Source organism: Tachypleus tridentatus, chromosome 7, assembly GCF_004210375.1.
Source record: "Tachypleus tridentatus isolate NWPU-2018 chromosome 7, ASM421037v1, whole genome shotgun sequence".
NCBI lineage: Eukaryota > Metazoa > Arthropoda > Merostomata > Xiphosura > Limulidae > Tachypleus > Tachypleus tridentatus.
In genome coordinates this window covers 159,798,032-159,813,206 of record NC_134831.1, presented here as the reverse complement: position 1 = coordinate 159,813,206, position 15,175 = coordinate 159,798,032, and the positions used below count along the sequence as shown (strand labels likewise).

The 15,175-nt window shown below is 30.4% G+C and overlaps 1 protein-coding gene across 1 annotated transcript; it reads left to right on the top strand.

Annotated features, from left to right (window-relative positions):
* The first annotated feature begins 484 nt into the window (after positions 1-484).
* Positions 485-4,046, top strand: LOC143257018 (techylectin-5B-like). The gene is made up of 4 exons (XM_076515066.1): positions 485-749; positions 1,009-1,215; positions 3,135-3,299; positions 3,661-4,046. The coding sequence occupies exons 1-4, from the start codon at positions 554-556 to the stop codon at positions 3,909-3,911; spliced, it is 819 nt and encodes a 272-aa protein (XP_076371181.1). The 5' UTR covers positions 485-553; the 3' UTR covers positions 3,912-4,046.
* The last annotated feature ends 11,129 nt before the right edge of the window (positions 4,047-15,175 follow it).

The window sequence follows — 15,175 nt, the reverse complement described above, 5'->3', positions numbered from 1 at the left end:
TTGGTTAACGGACCTAAATCGATATTAATGGTACAAAGTAAACCTGTTTTTTTTACAAATATCTTTTTATCTATCTTATTGGCGAATTTTGTTTGTTGAGATAACACAAAAATTTTAGAGTATAGTTTACAAGAATCTGATGGTAAAAAAGTTAAAAACGCTTCTGGAACTTGATAAAAATGTTCTTTTTTATATGATTAAAACAATGTATAAAAATTCGTGAAAAGAAAGTACAAACATTATCAAAGTTTTAATTAAAAAAAATCCAAACATTAGACTTGATGGAATCAAAGATAATTAAAATTTAGTGAAATATAAATGAATCAATAGATGTATACACCAGAAAAGACAAGAACTGCTTTGTTGTAATATAAAAGTGAACTAAAACATGAAAGGTCACGTGTTAGCTAGATGCATATATTTAACAACCTTTGATCATATGATACAGTAACGTCATAAAGCTTCCATTCAGATATCATATTTCCTGGGTCGAACGACAATAAAATCTTTAATACTAACGTTAATATTCAGAAAAAGATGTCACTCACTATACATGTGTACCCCATATATCATGTGTTATATACTACAGTTAATATGGAGTTTGTCTCTCTTCTTCTTCTCTCAGGCTAATGTTTATCACCACACTGCTTGTTGTACTGTTGGTTCACTAAAAGGAATTATTGATTCTTTGTCTTCTACAGTAGAAGAATTAACAGATCTAGCTAAAAAAAGAATTAATAAGTTTGAAGGTAATACATATCTTTATGTATTCACCACTTGTAAAATAACACAACTATACAACTATGACAACGTGAATGATGAGAAATATTATTAATTTCAGTATACTGGTAAGGATTTTCAAGTTTTGAATGTTTGTTTGTTTGTTTTGAATTTCGCGCAAGGCTTATTAAGGGCTATGTTTGGTGTGACAGATATTCGAACCACAGTTTTGAATGATTATTAATATAAATTTATAAATATACTTTACTATTGGTTGTTTTCTACCAGGCCCTATTTGTTCTGAACAAGATGTATTTCACTTCACGACGCCCATCTCTATCAACGCAACACAAATCAAAAAGAGAACCTCTCTACCAGAAGATTGTACTTCCATCTACCACCAAGTAAACCAAACGAATGGCATCTACAAGATATGGCCACATTTTCTGAACCACCCAATCTCTGTATATGGAGACATTAGGCAGAGAGTGGACGGTAGGTTATCCAGTAGAAGTTTATGGTGTCCAAGTTACATACTACGAAAATTCTAAGTTAGAAGAACAAATACTTTAGTAAGATGAACATACGTTGTTAATTGTAATGTTTCAAAATTAGGTATAATGTCTCCTTTTTAAAACAAAACTAAACTAATGTTCTTACTGCTTACTTGTGATACAGACATTAGGATGCACTATTTTGTAAACCTGAAACCATAATTCAAGTATTTGTTCAAGATGACAGATCTGCAGCTGAAGAGAAATACATAATTAATATTAATATTTTTCTTTATTAGACTCTTTTATATAACTATAATTGATAATTATCATTGTTACTGGAAAATGTTGTCATATACCTTTCATGAACACGTCATAAATTTCGTGAGATGTAAGTTCGATTGATATAACAAATTACTGTCTCTATCCATTTCATTAGTTAATTCAAAGAAGATGTGATTATGGAAACCCAGTTGAAAACTTTTACCAAACGTGAGCTAATTACAAAACTGGATTTGGAAATTTAACCAGAGAATTTTGGTTAAGTAATTATTTTTACTATATAGACACAACATTTGTTTTGTTTATTAAGTTTTTAAATCTATTTATTAAATGAAATTATTAAACAGCTGATACACATTAAGAAAACATTTTTCATTGTTGATACTTTTCATAGATAATAAATATATTATTATTGTTTTATCAAGTTGGCTTGTAAAGGTATTAAAACTTTATTTAAAATGAAGTATAGAACAACGTTTCGACCTTTATAGGCCGTCCTCAGGTTAACATTGTTTGCAACTGATCGTTGCTGAGCACATGTTTGAGGAACGTTGTGTAAACGTATAAGGGATTGTGCGGCGCGATGCAGTTAGATGTTCCTTAATATTGGCTCAATTTTTGTTTGAGTTGTTGTATAAGTAGGGCTTCTTTGATTTTACTTTTATTTGTATTTGTTTCACTACTTAGAATTCGGGTGTTTTCTATTGTTATATTGTGTTTATTTGATTTTCAATGTTCATAAACGTGTCAAGGTGTTTCTTTTTGTTCTTTGAATCTTGTTTCCATTGTTTCATGTTTTTTTTCTCCAAAATAGAAGTTGTGGAAGTTGTTACTTTGTATTTTATAAATTATACTGGTGTTGTGTTTGTTACTGTCAACAATAAACAAACAATAATAAGTACCAACAAGCAACAAACTAAAAAATCTTACACTGCTGCATACCATGTATTCCTAATATCAGCGAAAAAGTAACCAATAATTGGTAAAAAGGTATAACTAAACACAGCATTCCTGTGTATTCATTCAAAAAATCAAGTACAAAACTAAAGTTCGTACTATGTAAAAACTACGTTGACAAACACAACATCAACATTACTTGTAAAGTACTAATTAACAACTGCCACGACTTTTATTTTGGAGAAAAAAAGCAGAAAAATGGAAACTAGATTCAAGAACACACACACAAACAAAATCACCTTCACACGTTTATGAACACTGCAGTTCAAATAAGCACAACATAACCGTAGAAAACATTCAGATATTAAGTAGGGAGACAAATATAAACAAAAGTAAAATCAAAGAAACTTTACTTATACAACAACTCAAACCAAAATTGAACCAGTATAAAGTAACGCCTTTATACCAATACTGATTAATAACCTAATATCCAACTATACGCCCCCAACAATCCTGCACCCGTTTACACTTTCGTTCCTTAAAATTGTGCCCGGCATCAGTTAGTTGCAAATTTTTATTGTTAATCTGATGATGATGTAAGAAGGTCGAAACTTTGTTCTGTAATTTATTTTAATTCAAATTTTATTACACATTTCTTCCGACTTGATAATATAATCTTAATTCAAGTGGGTTTCTAGTCATAAGGATTTAAATATTATTATTGTATATTCCATCTACCAGGAAAGGACATTATATTCGCTTTAACCAAGCAAAACAATATGGTACTAAGACTTGTTTTAGAAGATATGGAAGGTGGTCAAAGATATGCAGAATATTATGAGTTCTTGGTGCAAAGTGAAATGGAACTGTATAAAATAAGTTACAAAACGTACAGGGGTGACGCAGGTGAGAATTTTCATTGTACATTGCCTAGATTTAACACATTATAAATATAACTATTCGTAGTATAAATATATTTATCGTTCCTTACAAATAATAAACGGTATTAATGTACATTATTTTTGTGAAAGAGGTTTGAGGGTTTTAGAACTCGTCAAAGGATTTTACGACCTAATATTTGAATTTGGTAAAAAAAAACTTTTATTATGAAAATCAAAAAGTATATTTTAATAATCAACAGAATGATACAATCTTATATTTCATTAAAATATCTGGTAACGAACATCTGGTCCCCTAATATTTTTACATTACGATTACGTTTTTTTGGTGAATGTTGCGATTATATCTTTTATTTCCTTGTTTTCAGGGGACTCGCTTTCAACCCACAATAATATGATGTTTACCACAAGAGACAGTGCAACGACTTACAAAGGTGGCTTGTGGTATAATGAATGCCATAAGTCAAATCTAAATGGTTTGTATCTCGGTGAATCACACGAAGAATTTGCTGTTGGTATTAACTGGTATCATTGGAAGGGACATAAATATTCTCTGAAAAAAAGTGAGATAAAAATCCGACCTGTTGGGTTTGTTTCAAGGAAAGAACCACAAAAATGAAATATAAAACTATAACGTCTTTTTATTACTGAGTTGTGTAGTTATGTTTATGATATCTTTATAAATATTAGTATCAGACAGGAGTTAGAATTTTTTAAAGAAATATGTAATAAAAATCTAATGAGAGTTATAATTTTTGAAAATTTTAAAATTTTCGCATTATAAGATTTTCTTTATTTTCTTATGATCAGATATATTTAGTGTAAAACCTTTTGTTTTGAATAAATAATGAAGTTTGATGGAAAACCAGCTTACGAATTCTTTTGTTTTCCTCGCTGTCAGATGTAATTCACAATCATTAATTGAACTAAAACTTCTACATTATTAAACTAATCACCATGAAAAAGAGCTGAACAGCATCAAATCATCAACTACAATTATTTCAGAAGTAGCAATTGAAATGTTGAAGTTATAAAGTGAAAGAAATAGAGATAACAAAAGATATATACTTTACAAAGATGTGAACATGTTATAACGAATGCCATAGATGAAATGTAAACGGTTTCAGTGTGTAAATAACATTAAAAGAATCTGTAAATGTTAACCAAGACGATTATTATGTACATTTATGTTCGATATATAGAAGTGAAAGAAAAGTATCTCTGTAGATTTTAACTTCTGAAAACAACTGATAAAATGACATGTGATAAAAATCAACCAAAATATTATTTACTATTGTGATTATATTTGAACATATTTAAATACACTTCTACGCCAGAAAATGGAGGGAAGAACTTGAAGGAAACAATATCGTTTTTGAAACCCATTGAAGATCAGTTCGTTATTAAGGTTTTACATTAAAAGTGCTTGAATCTTACGTTTTTTTTTAAATTTGTTATAATAATATATATCTTGTTGGTATGTACTTTTGTCAAGTAATACCTTTTAACGCTTTGATAAATAAGTAATTCTTCCATATCTTACGTCTTGCCACCACTGCTGGAACAATACTGGAACTCGTCATGTCAGCTTGGAATACAGCACACATTGTTAGTCAAAACACAGTTTATACCAATAATTTATAATATACGTAAAATAAACATGTTAGGTAAAGACAGGGTTGGGGTTGGGCTGTGGTGTTCAAAATATTGTATTCTGAGTAAATTTCTAAAGTCAGACCAGGTAGTTCAGAATACTAAATTCTGGGTAAAATCACTGCTACTTTAAACCATGATGCTCCAGTTACTGTAGTCATAGAATACCTGTAACTAATACGTTATAAAAATAAAATAAAGAAAAATAGCAGAACACTGAAAAAACATTTCGTTATTTTCCAATGTATGTTAACGTGTTTAATCATCTATATGGTCAAGCTGTTAAATGTTCTACTTTCTATTTCTACGGTTCAATAAAATTTATAGTTTCACTTTATGATGCCATTTCTAGAGCAGTCCATTTACCAGATTAATTGTTATTAGCCACAGGAAAATAAATAGAAACGGCAGCATGCAGATAAAACAAATTTAGACGCTCACAATTTCCACCCAGAAATGTCATTTCAGATTAGATATTATAGAATGAAGTTTACCCCTCACTCACTATTATTTTCATTGCAGACTTGATGAATGTTCTTCTTTGTTCAGTCTAGTGTACTACAAAAGGTAAGATGATGATAGTTTCATTATTATTGAAGATATGTCGATTTGAAACTTTTGTATAAGAATATATTGTTATTTACTGGTGGAGATATTAAAATTGCGAAGAAATATAGTTAGTAGTAGAAATATTCTTATATTTTATTATTATTATTTTAAGTTCTTTGTTTTAATAAATGAAAAACTAAGGTGATGACTTTATTCCAATTTTAAAGTTTTTGCGAAGAAATATGATATCTATTAGTTCTTGCTGCAATAAATCATAAATCCTTTTAGTAAACTGTAGTATCCAAGTTTACTGATGTCCATCAGAAAAGTTTCAAAGTATTTGCTAAATGCAAACTGAGAATAAACTGAACACATACAATACAGAATGAAAAGGATAGAACTGGTATGATATGAAAAAATCGTTATTATATAAAACAGTGTTCCTTGAAAATACTAAAATAATAAATTTCACAATACGCAAGTGTTGATTTAGATCATTTAAACGTTTTAATAGATATTATAGAATCGACACAGTTTTACTTAGTTGAAAATACAATAACGACTCCTTTTCTAATAGGCAAATTCTAGATTTCAGGAGCCAGTGAATGTCTTTACACTAAAAGTTGTTGAATATTAAAATGTAAGTTCAATCTAAAAACACCAAAAGAGGGCGTTTTTGGACCATCTTTTCGAGACAACTCAAGTCAACATAACATACCAGTCAGTAGTAAGGTCTATTGGCTAGGAGTAAATTCAGTACGTATCAACAAAGCCACATTCTCAGCATTATTGCCAAACGTTATGTTCTTGTTATACGAAATGTATCATTTGTGATTCGTTAGGGAAGGTCGAACCATCACGATAGTTAGCAGTAGGATAAGCAGACAGAAACACACAGAAAACAGTTACAGGCATAATATTGTACTCGACGTGCTACACAGTATCTGTCAAGGTGGATTTAATTTTTTTTTTAATACTTCTGTGTGTCAGTTGGAGACTTCCATGCTTTTAGTATATGATCATTTAGCTCGTGATTCATTGGACTATTTCAGTTACGTTACAACTTCAAATCAGTTTTCGTAGTCCCAACACTGAAAGAGTGTGGAGAATAAAGCCCAAAAGTAAATTTAGCGTATTAGAGGAAATTTACACAGAAATAACTTTCTATGTAAACGCAACCCCCTAGCGCCACATTTATATGTCTGTGGACTTACAACGCTAGAAACCGGATCGATACTCAAGGTGCGCAGTGCACAGGTGATTCATTGAGTAGCTTTATTCTTAATTACAAAGAAACAATCAAATTACGCCAAATATCATTATATCGTAAGAATACTGAAAATCTTCTAATTGAGTTCGCGCTTGCTTTGTTCCTTTGACAAAATTATGAGAACATGAGATGGTTTCGAATATATGCCACATCACGAGCATTTCTTCTTTAAGATTTGGTTGTTTGAGAAGTTAACTCCTTAAAGTGAATATTGCGTAGTAGGATGCTACACACTTGTTACATTACCTCATGTCAGCTACTCAAAATTGATGGAAAATGAACCTGGTATTGTTGACAAAAATCACAATAGAAATATTAAAGTAAAAATTAAACTTTGAAGGAAAATGTTTAGAAACCTTCTCATTTTCTGTTTTTCAGAAGCACGTTGTTCTGTATATATTAAAAGACAAATGATGCCATTACTTCTCTTAAACAACATGATAATGCTCTAATGTTTGTTAATATAAATTGTTCATCTGCTGCGAATAGAGATAAATATAGGAATATCCAATGTTTGTTTCGAGACAAGTCTTGTTTATTAAGAACTTTATTTAAACTATTTTACAGGAGGTTAAGATTAATTATTTAGGTTTCAACTTGAAGCGACACTTCACTTTATGTAGGTGAACTATACTCATGTCACAACAACAAAAAAGTATATCATAATGATATCGTGTTTGTTATGAGACATTATTTGTGAACGTCGATCACGTTTAGTAAGATTTAATATTTCCATTCTTCTCTGATTGTAGCTGTTTGTTATCATAATTTAGAAACTAGAACACGCCAACAGAAAAGCTTAATATATTTTTGGCTTAATTTTTAGTAGAACACATTCGTTTTCTGAATACAACATACATTTTTCTGTTTGGAAACAGGTCGGCATTGTAAAGAGGTTTGGGCGATCGATTCGTAACCTGTGGGTTGCGGGTTTGATTTCTCGTCACACAAAACATATTTGCTCTTTCAGCCATTTCAGTTCATGCTGGACCTAGAGTAAGTAATGGCGTCTGTATCTCGTTTGTTATGTATACTTATGTTTATTTCTAAATCAAATGTTAAAAAACGAACTAAGAACAAGTTAAAACAGTGCTCAAGTCTGTGTCTAGCAACAGCTTAATAAAACTAATTATTATGATTCAGCAATTTCAAATTCACCTAATTTTACCATACAAATCTTGTTTCAAATTAACCGATGATTAAGTTTCCAAATAACTAAATTAATTAGTTCTCTTTTAAGTTTACTAAAAATTATTGTGTTTTAAGCTCACTATTTAAAATATATCATAAACATGAACACGTCTTCTAAAATAAAAGAATTGGTATAGGAAGTGCCATTAGTCGTAACTTTGGAGTTTGCCACACACTCAAAAAAAGATGCATCACCACTTTCAAACTTCTTGAAAAATCTTAAACATCTGAGTTAGATCTGCTTTAATTATTCTTGACACAAGAAAACATAATGTCAAAGATCTTAAACTGGCCTCATGCGACAATCCTTCTGTTGTAGGCGACAGTATTTTCCTTTAAGCCTTTTCTTACAACATAATGTTCCTTCTTAGGTAAGAAGCTCAAGACTAAACACAATACTTCACATATGGCCTAATCAGTGACTTATACAGAAGAAAAGTAACTTCTTTAGTCTTCTAATAATTAATTTTGCCAACACAACTTAAAATTCTATTTGGTTGCTACTAGCAATGGGACCCTCCTTTGAAAGCGTGATCAACCAGGACACTGTGCTATATGAAGCTAATAAAAAACACATCATATTTGCATCACAAAATAAATATATTATCAATAACTAAAAATAATTGAAACATATATTGTTATTTAATTTTTCAGAGACAGCTTTTGCTTTTACAATTTCCGACAAGTGAACAATTCAGCGCAACTTTTAGTAATGGATGAACTCTTAATGTGATAGATACGTATCTGAATCCGTTAATATAACGTCCTATTATATGTTTATCATATACGTGCGTCATAGCATATGAATGATTGCTTGAGCATAATTGTAACAAAGCAATGTTTTGTTATGCAAAATTATAAAAAATCTTCCGTCATGAAGCCAAAAAATCATTAAAGATATTCCGTTTATCATAGAGCAAGTACAGATTCAATAATGGGTTAAGATCTGGTTACTAGAACCCATAACGACCTAAGTTCCACCACGAGACATCGTTTCTATCCAGTTGTGAGTATGGTATTTATCCCTAAAGACATAATAGGACTGACTCTGATACTCACTCTTGATTTTTATTAAAAATTATCAACCAGCCTCAACCCTTTTTCATAGTTGTAACAATACTTGATATTGAAATTTCCAGATATAATGTCATAATATTATTGAGTTTTTTTTAAATAATTATTTCTTTGAATTATGTTTTAGCTCTTTAGCCTTCTGTTTAATAAATGATTACGTTATCATGTGAAAAGCTTCCGTTTATAAATAAAGATATATTAAAATTGTAATTTATATCACCTAATGAGTACTTGATGAACTTTTGTGGTGGGAAATGTAAGATAGTACATAAGTCTTTAGAGTATAAGTTTGTATTAATATGATAAGAATAAAATAATAGAAATGTGAGAGAATCACATTTAAGGCAAAAAGAAGGAGAAAAACAGTTATCGAAATACTATTATTGAAGTTAAACCAAAGCTGAAACTTCTCTTGATGCCACTTGACTTGTATTTCATTATTGTTATGTCGTTTAGCAACTATAGTAATAAGATAAATAAATATATATTTTAAAACAAGCTTGCTTTATCCATTTAATAATAGTTTAAGTTTTTTAGTCAATAGTGTTTATTTAATGCGCTGTTTTTGTTAACTACTTGCAATTAATAGAACTTTAAATTAATCTTTGTTAATGGATAACTTCCGATTTTATAGCTTATTAATACTAAAAAAAAGAACGTTAATTACCCATTGCCGTGAAGGCAACCTCTGGAAAGCTCAAAAGAATGTTAAAACGTAAATAAAATATTCGAAGTTGATGTGCACTATTTAAATTCGTGAATATATAGATGCCATAGGTTTAAATTTGGAGAAATGCTATAGTTTACTTTCAGTTTAAATTCAACAGAATATTTACTTTTGGTAAACGTATTTTAAGTTTTATTTTCCATTTTCCCTTAAGCTATTTTCTCAAATTTTAGCTCGATCTATGTTTATGGATGAAGATGTATGTATATAATATGACGTAACAAGGAAGTTTTAATGTCTTGACAAGGGATAGTATTTATATACGTGAAACCGTGATTGAATAATAATGATCTTATAAAATAATTCTAAATAATAGTATCATTTCATAGAGTTTGTTTTATTTTATTTTATTTATCTATATTTATTGGCTGGATGTAATTGTTCAGATAAAAAGACTATTCTAGAAGTGCCATTATAATCTGGAAATATAGGATTTAGTATATTAAACATTAAATAGTTCAACTATTTAGTGTGTAAAACACGTTCATATATAACAGAAAACAATACGATATTTTATCAGAATTAGGGTTCGTTTCTTCTGTTTTATTTCTTTATCTTATATGAGGTTCAGGTAGTCTGTGGTCATACTATCCTGGAACCAACCTTACCCAGAATGCTTGTTGGATATTTCTTTCATGAATTTATAAATATCGTTTCGACCGAGTCTTTTTGTTTTCTTTCACAGCAACCTGATGAGTTCTGTTGTTGAAGGATTCGCTTGTTGGCAGTGGCGTCTAGTACACAAGTTTGTTTGTTGTTAAGCACAAAAGTAATCAGTGGACTCTATAGAAATCGTCAACACACTGCATTTTCATTTGACCTTAATCAACTAGAGGTTATGATATTTTATAAAATAGAGATGAAGGATAATGTAATTGGCGAATAATGTCAGTGTTGCAATAACGAATATCTAATTTCCGTAATTATCATAACGTTCACATTTTCTCAATATCTAAAAAAGAAGAATTTAAGTTTTACAGATCTGTGTTGTTACATGTCAGACGAAATGTATTAGTTCTTTTTAGGTTATATTCAAATATTCAAGTTGAGGTCACTGACTGTCCTGTGATCAATGAGGAAAGGTCAGTATGACAATATATCTGAGTGGAAAGTATAAAAAGATTAAACGGTGACTGAAGGTATATACAAACGCTTGTTACACTCTTGGCTATTCTAGTTGTAGCCAGAGATTAAAATAATTGTCACTCTTTCGTTAAAGCCGTGAGAAGCTGAACAATTACTTGAGGTGTACACAAACCAATGAACGACTCAGTGCTCTAGCCTTTAATACATAGTCATTATGATACTGCTATCAACACTGAAGTTATATTAACGTTTTTATGGAAGAGCAATCTAGAAGAATTGCGCATGGTAACGTTTTATTTCAGTAGCGTGCATATGTATATGATAACCAAAGACTGAAATAGTTAATATACTATTAGACAAAAACTTTCATTGTATCTGAAAAGGACTTATGTGTACAAGCTAAAAAATCATACCCAAAAATTTTCCATCAAATTTCCTCACGTGAATTCTTCAAGGTCTTAAAGCCAGTGCAGCAGTATGCCGTATCGATTATATTCCCAGAAAAGTAGGTTATAGAGCGAGTGACGTTACACCAGGCAAACGACAGCCACTTCGGCCCATTGCTGATACATTGCAAGCATGCACTTGAAAACTTTGTGTGTTTACACATAGAAATTGCTTTGTTGTTCGAAAGGTTCGTTTTAAACGTTTTTGAAATTATCATGGATGGTTAGAAGAGTGTATATGGCTGAAAACCAGTGAACGTGGATGTTGGAATATTTTCAAAGAAAAGGAAACTTTTCTTCACAAATTTCTTCCGAAATCGGATCATAAACGTCACATGGTTGTCTTGTAAACCCATGTGAAGTGAACTGCAACGGAAAGTTTTCATGTTTGTAGTAGATATTTCACTGATTCTGGTTTTGGGAATAAACTTAAAATCCTCATGGGTTTCTCCAGGAAACTACTGATGAAGAAGGGGACCGTGCTGAATGGAAGAGATAATAAAGAACTATCTGCACACGAGATTGGTGTTGCTGTATACGATTGAATATTATTAACATTATTAGATTATTATAACTGTTCTTTGGATCATAGTTTAGGGTATTTGTAATAACTAGCCACAACTACCGTCATGGATTATCGCCCAATACCGGAACTTGTCAGGAGAGCTTGCAATACAGCACACATTATTAGTCAAAACACTGTTTATATGAGTGGCTTATAATATATTTAAAATAACCATGTTAGGTAAAGACATAGTTGAGGTTGGGCTGTGGTGTTCAGAATATTGTATTGTGGCAAACTACTTTAGGAAGATGAGCACGTGGTTTAGAATAATGAATTCTGGGTAAAGTTAGTGCTACTTTAGACCATGATGTTCCAAATGCTGTGATCATAGAATACTAATGCGTTATAAAGAAAGAAGTACAAGAAGAAGACCAGAACATGTCTTTATTTTCCAATCTCTGTTAACGTGTTTCATCATCTATATGGCTAACCTGTTAAATATTTTGCTTTCTATTTCTATGGTTAATTAAATTTTATGGTTTCACTTTATGATGATATTTCTAGAACAGTCCATTTACCATATTAATTTTGTTTAGCCAAAAGAAAATTAATGAGAACGGCAGCATAAAGATAAAACAAATTTACACACTCACAGTTTCCATCCAGTAAGGTCATTTCAGATTAGATACTACAGGATCAAGTTTACCCTTCACTCACTAAGTTATTACTTTCATAGATGACATGACGAATGCTCTTATTCGTTGAGACCAGTGTACTACAGAAGGTAAGATGATGATAATTTCATTCTTGTTAAAGATGTCGATCTGAAGTTCTTGTGTATGAATATATTGCCATCTACTGGTGGATATATTACAATTGCTAAAAATTTGATGAAGATGAGAAGAATTGTTAGCAGTAGCAATATTCTAATAATTTATTATTTTACTTTCTTTGTTTTAATAAAAGAAAGACCAATGTGATGAGTTTATTCCAATGTTAAAGTTTTACAAAGAAATATGATTATTAATTCTTGCTACAATACAACATAAATTCTTTTAATAAACTGTGGTATCCAAGTTCACTGATGTCTATCAGAAAAGTTTCAAAGCATCTGCTAAACGCAAACTAAGAATAAATTGAACACGTGCAATACAAAAGAGGAAGAATAGAACTAGCATGACATGGAAAAATTGTTATTATATAAAACAGTGTTTCTTGAAAATACTAAAACAACAAATTTCACAATATGGAAGTGTTGATTTTTATCAACATGCTTCTGTAACCAACTCTTTATGTTTAACCTTCCATTGATATATGAACAATTTCACTTGTGATCCGTTAGGAAAAGCAGACAGAAACACATCGAAAGCAGCTTCAGACATGATATTGTACTTCACTTGCTACACAGTATCTGTCAAGGTGGATCAAAGCTTTTTTGAATACTTTTATGTGTCATTTGGAGACTTCCATGCTTTTAGTACATGATCGTTGAGCTGGTGATTCGCTGATGTATTTCAGTCACGTTACCACTTCAAATCACTTTTCGAAGCTGAAACAGTGTGGGGAATACCTTACTTTTTTAGCCTGAAACATTTCGGTTCAAATAAAAACAGATTGCACACCTTACTGTTTTTTCAAGAGAAACGTACATCACTGGTTCATGAGAGGCCTGTTAAATTTTACATTGAACTTATGTAACACTTCACGAAAGGTTCTCTACAAAGTTGTTAAAATTTTCTAGCAGGAATATTTTGTTCCTACTTACAGGTTGTGTGTTCGACTATTTCTTGTGTTAGTAGGTAATTTGTTTCTTTTAGTAACTGTTTAATTACATTACTTGTAAACAAAGTGTTAATAACATGGTCTACCTGTAGTAACAACATGTGTTTTTGTCATACACACAAATACCAACAAATATGTAAAATAAAGCTATAGTAGATAGATTTAAGTAGCTCATTCATACTTTAGCGAAAAAAGTCAACTTTTAAAAATAAAAATTAAACTATTTTAGGTTTTACAGAGATTTAAATAAGCCCTCTTTTCAGGCTGTAGCTTTGCGAGAAATTCCAACAAGCAAGCAAACACATAATACTAATAAATATGTAAAACAAGACTATAAACCTAAGTTGAGGCAAATTATAATTTGTATGCAGTCTTTTGGAATATACTGACAATATTTGGCTTTCTAAACTGTGAGTAATTCAGTCAAATATATAAGTAAAAACTATAATAAAAAAGGACTAGATAATTTAATATAAAATTATGTATATTATATAAAATATTAATTTTACGATTTTATTACTAAAGCATAAAAGGTATAAAGTTGATGACGTAATCATATGTTGAGATATGTTGATTTATATTACCAACTGATGGTTCACTGTTGAACTATCTGCGCATTACTCATCTTACTCCCTTTCTTGCATTACGGCCTCTAATGTCACCTCGTGGAACTATGACTCTTAACAATGCACTCTCTCGCGGCAGACACTCTACGCCTATCAAGGGGCATGTAGGTATGATAACTTCCACCAGTATTGGATTAACTACTTACTATATACGGTCATGACGTAATAACTCCCTAAACCCGTCTGTGAATGTACAGATATCTACGTTATAGTCATAAATTAAAGGAAAAGTAAAGAAAATAGTTTTCAAAATCTTTAAAATTAATACGAAATATGTTCTCTTAAATTAAATATGAAAGTGAATTGAATAATTTATTCAGAGTTAAACATGTAACGTCTATATATTCACGATCTAAAATCAATGTTCTTTCTCGTTATTAATAAGCATGAGGTAAATGATTGGAATTAATCAATGAACAAACAAATATTTAAAGTTCTGTTAATAGTGAAGAGTAAACATGAAATGTGGATAAAAGAAACTCTGTTGGTTAACGGACCTAAATCGATATTAATGGTACAAAGTAAACCTGTTTTTTTTACAAATATCTTTTTATCTATCTTATTGGCGAATTTTGTTTGTTGAGATAACACAAAAATTTTAAAGTATAGTTTACAAGAATCTGATGGTAAAAAAGTTAAAAACGCTTCTGGAACCTGATAAAAATCTTCTTTTTTACATGATTAAAACAATGTATAAAAATTCATGAAAAGGAAGTACAACCATTCTCAAAGTTTTAATTTTAAAAAATCCAAACATTGGACTTGATGGAATCAAAGATAATTAAAATTTAGTGAAATACAAATGAGTCAATAGATGTATACACCAGAAAAGACAAGAACTGCTTTGTTGTAATATAAAAGTGAACTAAAACATGAAAGGTCACGTGTCAGCTAGAACCATGTTTTCAGTAACTCTTGATCATGTGATACAATGACGTCATAAAACTTCATTCTACATATAATGCTTCCTCCGT